The following is an 8,952-nucleotide window of genomic DNA, read 5'->3' on the forward strand; positions in this document are numbered from 1 at the left end:
TTTTTAAACAAATCAGCTGATATTTGCCACAGCGACAGCTAGAAACTAGTGGACTCTAGAGTTTCGTCTCTTGCTCTTTGCCTTAAATATGATTTCTGTCACTGCTCATCTATTATTTTACTGTCTAAACTAATCAAGATGTTTCCATCCAAAGTTACGAATTAAACTTACGCACAAAATTGGATTATCGCATAAAACATTTGCGAATAAAGCACTGTTTCCATGCAGTGAGCTGAAGAGAACAAAATCATCACTTCCTGATTAACGTCGCTAAATATCACAAAGAAAACATGAATTTGCTGCAGCAGGAGAACTGTATATAATCATTTTTATAATAAATCACGAGCTTCAGAGCTCGCAGATGAAACACGCTCATTTTTCTTATTTTCTGAGTCTGCTGTTTGTTAATTAACGCAGTTCTGGGAGTTAATTATAACGAAGCACTTTAACGAGACTTTGCTGAAGCATTTTAAAATGACAAAACTATATTTCAGACGCTGTGAGCGAGATCGAGTCCAGTTATGCGTCCCATCGCAAAGCCACGCGTCTTTTTGATGCTCATGAAGGAATTTATTCAGTAAAAGTGTTTCTATCGTAGTTTATGTGCATGTTTTCTTACTGGATAAGAAATGTATCCGACTTAGTTGAGCGCATAAGTTTTTTATGCTCATTTTTAGAGTTTATGCGCATCTTGGCGTTTCCATCCAGCGTTTTTTAATGCGATATCCCAAAATGATAATAAAAATAAGTGGATGGAAAAATATAAAGCAGAGTTTTCTCGACAGCAGAGAGCAGAATCTCTAAAGTGACCGTGATATTAAAATCAAACCAGAACTGCATCTGATTGATCTCAGAGCAAAACTAGATCAAGTTCATCGAGATCAGCTCTGATGCTGCTTCGACAGAGACTCGTCTGAGAGTTTAATATAGTTTATATCTGATCGCTCTGCAGCAGAGACACAGATGTGTGTCTGTTTACATTTGAATCTTCTGACAGTTGAGATTCAGTTGAAGTTTGAACGGATTCAAGATTCCGAACATTCCGTCAATGAAAGTCTTCGGACCTTTTCACGTTTCCGGGTTTCTCAGCAGCGGAAGTCATCATAGTCGGGTTAACTTGAAGAGCGGTGAATGGGAGGGTACCACAAATATATTTTTGCACTCCCATTTGCTCAAACAGCAATAGAAAAACTCCATGAAAGTGTTTCATGACTTTCAATAAAAGGGAAAAACTGAGAGAGACTGATAACGGCAGTCAGAAGAGACAACGATGTCAGATTCACCTTCCCTCCCACAGGCGCGCATTAGAAACACTCGCATTAGCGTTAACTAGTTTATTTGTAATTTGATGTAAGATAATACAATACAAAGAATAGTGTTATAAATGTAAGTACATTTTTTAAAAATACAAATATGAAAAACTTGAGGATTTATGATGCTGATGACGGTTAAATGCGTTCATCACAGTCTTGTGAAAAGGGTTCATGAGGTTCTTGTGAGTCTTGATCATCTGCGGCGGAAAACTGTCTGATCAGTTAGAAACGATCAAATAATAAACAAATTAATCAGCTCAAGTCAGGAAAATCACAGTAATGGCTTCTCGATTCATTCATTTATTATTCATTATTTATTTTATTTGAAATGAAATGATATTTGAATTGATGCGTCTGTCTTTCTGTCTCTCTTCACTGGGTTCAGTGTGTCTCTGTGACTCTGAGCGTCGTTACAGTTCATTATTCATTAGAGACAATGAAAGTGCAGCTGATAGACCAGCTTAGACCTCGCCGTCTCAGAGCTTCTTCTGAAGCAGCGACTGAAACAGAGCCTCATTAGAGACTAATGTGGAGTTGACTGACGAAATTAGACTTTTGTTTACATTTGATAAAATTGATCATAATTTGATGATGTGTTTTATTCACGTCAATTATACACTGTGTGGGTCACTATAAAGTTTACTCTGTTCTTATCTCAGTCGTCCGTCGCTCACTTTCTTGTGTTCAGGGAGAAGAGGATGAATTCACGTGTTGTGAATCCGACAGGCTTTTGTCTCCTTTACGGTTTTTATTTTAAGTCGCAGCAGTGTTGTGTTTGTGTTCAGCTCTTTCTGCTGCATTCATCAAATAATCAACACCCTTCTGAAGACCAGCTTAGACTGGTTTATGAGGGTTTGTGCTGGTCTGATGCTGGTTTAGTTCCTAATTAAGGTAGTTAAGAACCAGTTCATTTCTTACAAAAGAAGAACTAGATTAAAAACATTGTCAAGACAAACTATCTGTTGTTTGAGAAACAGTTTAAAAAGTGTGAAGTTTGAAGTAGTTTTAACCCTAAAACAGGCCGCGTGTACCACGAGATACACTCTTTAGTCTCTCGTAGGAGGCTCGAGGAAGTATTTTTCATCCAATACTGTTATGATTATCATATCTGAGGTTGTTTGGAGAACGAGGGTCACATGACTTGGTTCAAATGCTCTGCTGGTTTTGTCAGTTTGAGCTGAAGGCAACACGTCTGGAGCTGGACGTCCAGAAAATGTAGAACGTAGGCATTTATTAATCTTACTTTTTTCAGCAAAAAAATTCAATACAACTGTATTAATTGTGAACATTGTCTTGAGAAGTTGAAAAAGAAAATTAAGTCATATGTTGTTTGTGTTGTTTTTTTATCGCATTTTGAAATGTGTATACACAGAAGTCCCAGAAATCACATAAAATACAAGGAGCCCCTTGATAAACAATGATCTCAGAGACGTGGTGCGGGGGGTGGATGGGGTTATAAATCAAACTAGATTAAAAAGATATTAAAAGACAAACTATCTGTTGCTTGAGAAACAGTTTAAAAATCTTGAAGTTTGAAGTAGTTTTACATTTGAATTGCTTTTAAAAGCTTGAAGCTTGAACACCTGAAATGTAACTTTGTTTTATTTTCAGTAAAACCAAAGTAATATAGTTTTGTTTGATAATATTTTGTCTTCTTTATTATGTATTTTGAGAGAATTTCATGGTTCTAATTAATATTTATGCAATAATTATGATCAATTTCCCCCAGAAAAATAAATAAATAAATAAATTCTAATATTTTCATCTCATCTAAAGCATCTCTGTTCACACATTTCACTTTTTCTCCTCTGTTTCTGAAGCAGAACCAGTTCATTTCTTACAAAAGAAGAACTAGATTAAAAGATATTAAAAGACAAACTTTGTGTTGTTTGAGAAACAGTTTAAAAGCTTGAAGTTTGAAGTCGTTTTAAATCTGAATTGTTTTTAAAAGCTTGAAGTTTGAACACCTGAAATGCAACTTTGTTTTATTTTCATTAAAACCAATGTAATATAGTTTTGTTTGATAATATTTTGTCTTCTTTATTTAGTATTTTGAGAGATTTTCATGGTTCTAATTAATATTTATGCAATAATTATGATACATTTTTCCGCCGCTGAAAAATAAATAAATTAATTAATGAATTCTAATATTTTCATCTCATCTAAAGCATCTCTGCTCACACATTTTTATTTTCAGTAAAATCAATGTAATATATTTTAGTTCAATAATATTTTGTCTTCTTTATTTTGTATTTTAAGATAATTTCATGGTCCTAATTAATATTTATGTAATAATCATGATCACTTTTTCCCATCAAAATAATAACTTTTTTCTAATATTTTCATCTCATCTAAAGCATCTCTTTCAATTTCAATTTCAAAAAACTTCATTTGTCCTCGAGGAGCAATTCAAAGTCACACCGAGCAGCACTTCAAGAAAGTCAACACTTTTTCAGACAAATACACGATGCACAAATAAATAAGTAATTTTTTTTTTTAAATTCAAAACTGAAGAATTTAAATAGTATAGACAAGAATTGTAGATTTCCAGGAACTATGTGTTTACAACATTACAATATTATTGCAATGATAATGATAAACAATAACAATAACAGCAAAGATAATTTGGTTCTGTACAGTAAGAAGGAGTCCTAAAAGTGCATAATAAACAAATAAGGAGAAGCGTCTTCCGTCAGGAGTCTGTACAGAATAGAATTAATACTAAGTTTAGAAACTTAAAAGCAGAACGGCTTCAGCAACAAAGGTGTCCCTCCTCGAAGCCGTCCTCCAGACGAGAGCCACTCAAAGCTGAGTGAAGAACATGTGAGGGGTCTTTAATAACCCTGCTCGCTGACCTGAGTGTGTGTGTGTGTGTGTGTGTGTGTGTGTGTGTGTGTGTGTAAGAGATCTAACACACGAACCAATCATCTCAGAGCACACTGTGACGGCACCCTGCAGCACTCTACTTTTTCCACAGGTTTTTACCTGCATTTTTAATCACGTGTTGTATTTTGTGTTTTTGGGTTACAGCAGATAATGGAGAACGGATAATGTCCTGGAAAATTACTTGTACCTTTTCCATTTTTCTAGATATTTTTCTTACAGTGTACAAGCTAATAACAAAGTGTATCATAAATGAACAATTATTAAATTACTAAATTATTTTTGACTATTATTAAATTGGTCAATTGTAAATAGCAGCTAACTTAATTGACGTGACGAGGAAACCAGTCTGTTAGACGCAATAGTTCAGGACTCACGGTGAAGTAAACTAAATACAACTGCAGCCGAAGTACGTGACTGAATCGAGCATAAAATAGCGCTGGTTAAAAAGAAACAAAACGTGCTGTTCTCAGAGGATAAACAAACAATGAATGAATAGTGCTGCTCAACTATTTCCATCTCTGCTCACACATTTCACTTTTCTCCTCTGTTTCTAAAGAAAAACCAGTTCATTTCTTACAAAAGAAGAACTAGATTAAAAAGACTGTCAAGACAAACTTTACGTTGCTTTAGAAAGCAGTTTAAAAAACTTTAAAAAGCAGTTTTAAATTTAAAGTGGGATTAAAAGCTCAAAGTTTGAAAGTGATGTCTTTCAGACACAGATTGCTGTGGTTGCTAGGCATTTGCTATTATGACCTGCGTGGTTGCTAGGCAGTTGCTAGGGTACTCTGGATGGTTGCTAGGGGATGTTATGTGGTTGCTAGGCAGTTGCTAAGGTACTCTGGGTAGTTGCTAGAGTGTTATTATGTAGTTGTTAGGTCTTAGCATGTATGTAGTTGTTTCTAGCATGATTCAGCCCTTTGTTCGCATGTTACTAGCATGATTTAACACATTGCTAACCTAATTTAATACATAGCTAGCCTGATTTAGCACATTGTTAACATCTTTTCGTATGTTGGTAACATGTTGTAGGCTAGTTTTCAAGGGCTTCGGAGTGTTTAACATTGAATTTTGACAGTTGGAGTTTGAAAAGCCCACTGATTCAGTGCACCTTTCATGATACTTTAATGTGCAACTCTGTAGCCATACAAAACTTTCCTGTAACATATAGCTCAAGGCCTATAATACTATATAATATAATATTAATTATTATATTATATTAATATAAAAACATGTTTTTCAAGTCAAATCTTTTGTGTTCACCCCAGATGCCTCTAAAAATAAAACATCTTATGTGTAAAAATTATAATGTATATGTATAAAAATACTATGCAACCACTTGAGTAAAATATTTCAAACTTGTAAAAGGTCAGAGAAGAATATTTATGAATATTCACTCATTTATTTATTTGTTTGTTATTGTGTAAAAATACATAAATTACTGAATTTCTAGTATCATATAGTGCTCACCTCCAGTCTGATTGAAGCGTTCTTTGGCAACATTGATGTTGTTCTTGAAGGACTGCTCAGTCCCAGTCAGTGTCTGAGTCTGTTGCTCCCAGTAGTCTTCTCCCTCAGATTTAGCCATCCAGTCTTGCCTGGGAGTCTCTCTGCGAATGTTGCTGTCATAGTATGTGAAAGGCTGTTCATCTACAAGCCCTACCGACACGAACTGTGGAAAATTTGGTAAACCTGATGTTGCTGTATAGAAGTACTGCAGGGAATGTTTCCCTGAAAGAAAAAAGAAAAGAAACAGAAAACCTCAATGCCTCAATAATAATTGAGATTCCTTTCAACCACTATCATCGATTAAGAATTTGACATTTGACATTTTGAAGATCTGATGGCAGATTTCTTTTCTGTGAACTGCCTTGCCTGATGTAGCTCAAAGAGTTTTCTAATAATAATAGTTAATATAGCCCACACTGCCCTCTAGTGTCAACAGCAAACATATTCTTTGGAGTAACATTGTAACAGCAACCTCAGGTACAGTTTCTCTAGTGTCAGCCTCAGATTGAAGGAAACTACAGTTTCTCTCAGCACTGTGTTACATTTCTCAGATCACTATTGAAATTCACAAAATTGCTTGTTCAAGCTCTGAATCATCTAGTCACTTGTGCACATCAGAAAAGCAACTTCTCATTCCTGAAAGTACCAATGCTTTGGTACATTCATGCAGTTGATTATGTAAAATTGTCTGCTGTTTCCTACATTAACAATTGCTTATGTCCTATTAAACATAATATATTATACTGGTTCCCCTGTTGAATAGTCTTACCCCTCACAACATCTAGTTCATTGCATAAGTCAATAAATGCAAAATGGACCAGTTGCCGTTATTGTCAAGCATATTATTTTCTATACACTTTTATACTTTTTTTTTTTTTTTTTTTTGTAAATATGTCCTGAATTAATACATTTCTTGCAGGTGAATCTTGACTTTCAGTAATAAAGGGGAATGTGTTCGATACAACATTCTAGAAGATTCTTTCCGTGTTACATTGCAGTGGAAAATATCCCACATTCAGTACAATGTATAACTTTGTACTGTTGAAACTGATATATGCCATACAGAAAAAAGTGCAGCCTTGTGCATTTTTAATCATTGTCATCAAAACAATAGCAATAATTGACATCAGGACATCCTACACTGTTATTGACAACATGGCTATTATATTGTTTTTGAAAAATGACACAAGGACTTGTCATTCAAGCACTAATATGTTCATTGACATAAATACTTTTGAGATATTAACTAAGCATTTTGAGAAAGTTACAGCCTTTTGCAGGTAATATCCATGTTGTGATGCTGTAAATTGTTTTGAGAAATGGACTTACTGGTTTGTAAATATTAAGAATGATTTAAGAAATGTACCAAATCGACTGAGAAAAACTATAAACGTTTTAAAGAGCAAAAGAACAATTAAAGAACAAAAGAACAATTACTGTACCCCATGACTTAACTCATTTAGAATGATCCTAACTGCGAAACATCATACCAAAAAAAAATAATTTAAAATGCTTTACATTTTTTAAATGTATTTTATATGTATTTAAATGAATCTCAAAATACTAGAAATACGTCATTATCATTAAATAATAACAATAATTTACATATTTTAGATTACATAAATTATTTAATACGACAAACAAATGCATATGAAGTTCAATAATAATAATAACATCTGTACACATTGTTTGTAAACCTGAAAATTAATCATGTATAAAACATTACGTGATAATGAAATCTTACCAGCTCTTGTACTACACATGAAAAAGAAAAGAAAAACCAAGATATGCATGTCTACAATAGTATGCGCCTTCATTTAAGAAGCGAAAGATCCGAGCTCGCAAACTGAAAGACTAGAAACTCAAGTGCAATGCATTTTAGGCAATGGTGTCCACGCCTACAGCGGACTAGCCTACGTTAACAAATTAGGGCCAATAGAATTTAAAATTACCTCTGCTCATTAATCTCTAGGATGCATGTACTAAAACATGTTCATCAGACAAGTTGTGAGCAATCAATTGTTTATAGCTATAGCCTTACATTACTTTAACTCTCTAAATTGAGGCTCAGCATAGGCTATTACAAAACGAACATGCGTAAGGATACATTTTAAATTATTCTGGCCTATTCTAGGCTATTTAATCTTCAGGTTACAAATGCTCACAACAGATATGCCGTTACTCAAATTCACATTTAGGTCAAATCAGGTCAGGTTTTTTTCAATGTGTCTCATCATCAGTCTGTATTGTTAATCCAATCATGAAACTAAATTACATTATAAAAATAAATAAATAAATAAACACATGACATTTTGAATCTGTTAATAATTCATTTTAAATCAGTGACGATCGCAACATGAAAACTTTTACTCTGTATAAATGTTACACTGTATAAAACATTCATCAAATAATTTACTTCATGGAAGAAATCATAGAATAGCGTCAAACAATCTACTCACCAGCATAAACGAGTTGAATCCCGATGAGCAGAAGAGCTAGTCCAGACTGCATGTTTACTTTTTGATTTGAAAAATATTGTTCTACAGGATTTAGCTTGTCTTGTTTTAGACGCCTCAGTGACTGTCTATAAACTGGCGAATGTCCCTGCGAGAGCTCATATATAGCTCTTGAAGCTGTAGCCAATAGATATTCTGGACAGATTCAACGTCATCAGTCTCTAAGATGAATTTCATACACTGGGTTGTTTTCGAAAGCGAAAACAAAATAAAGTGTATCGTGGCCTTAACCACCCTTATATACCTTTCCCAACCTATATTTTTTCCACATCGTACATACAGATGTTTGACATTACCCTACTGTAATTTTTGAAAATATAATTTTAAGGTCGTTTTGTTTTCCCGACTGGAGCTAATTTAATTTAGCAACTTGGACTATTCTGTTAATTATTACATCTGTAAGTCTCATGGAGTTAGTCTAAATAATGATTTAGTTGATTAAGTCAATCAAACATTAATCAAGCTTAAACACAAATTCAGTGTTGTTGCCTTACTAGCTAATCTCTTAGATTGTTCCACCTATTGTACAAAACCTAGCTAAACAAAAAAATGTAAATAATACTAATAAAAGGTGTTGGTCACAAGCATGTGTTTTTCTAGTAGTGGTCCTCCTACTAGAGACTACAATAAACTACAATACCAGTATTATAATGGTGTTTCTTTAGCTGTTGTGTAAACAATAAATCCACTTTTTAGGCTATATACCTCTTTTTTGTATTCATTTTATTTTA

The 8,952-nt window shown here is 33.8% G+C and overlaps 1 protein-coding gene across 1 annotated transcript in view; it reads right to left on the bottom strand.

The window, feature by feature from the left end:
• Positions 1 to 8,304, bottom strand: part of LOC131525407 (class I histocompatibility antigen, F10 alpha chain-like) — a 39,538-nt gene extending 31,234 nt beyond the window's left edge. Inside the window, exons 1-2 of the mRNA XM_058752998.1 lie at positions 8,165 to 8,304; positions 5,667 to 5,927 (exon numbers count right to left, since the gene is read on the bottom strand). Coding sequence (XP_058608981.1) covers positions 5,667 to 5,927; positions 8,165 to 8,216 — 313 coding nt within the window. The 5' untranslated portion in view covers positions 8,217 to 8,304. The remainder of the gene's footprint in view (positions 1 to 5,666; positions 5,928 to 8,164) is intronic.
• Positions 8,305 to 8,952: the final 648 nt, after the last annotated feature.

This window comes from Onychostoma macrolepis, chromosome 19, assembly GCF_012432095.1.
Source record: "Onychostoma macrolepis isolate SWU-2019 chromosome 19, ASM1243209v1, whole genome shotgun sequence".
In the NCBI taxonomy this organism is placed as follows: domain Eukaryota; kingdom Metazoa; phylum Chordata; class Actinopteri; order Cypriniformes; family Cyprinidae; genus Onychostoma; species Onychostoma macrolepis.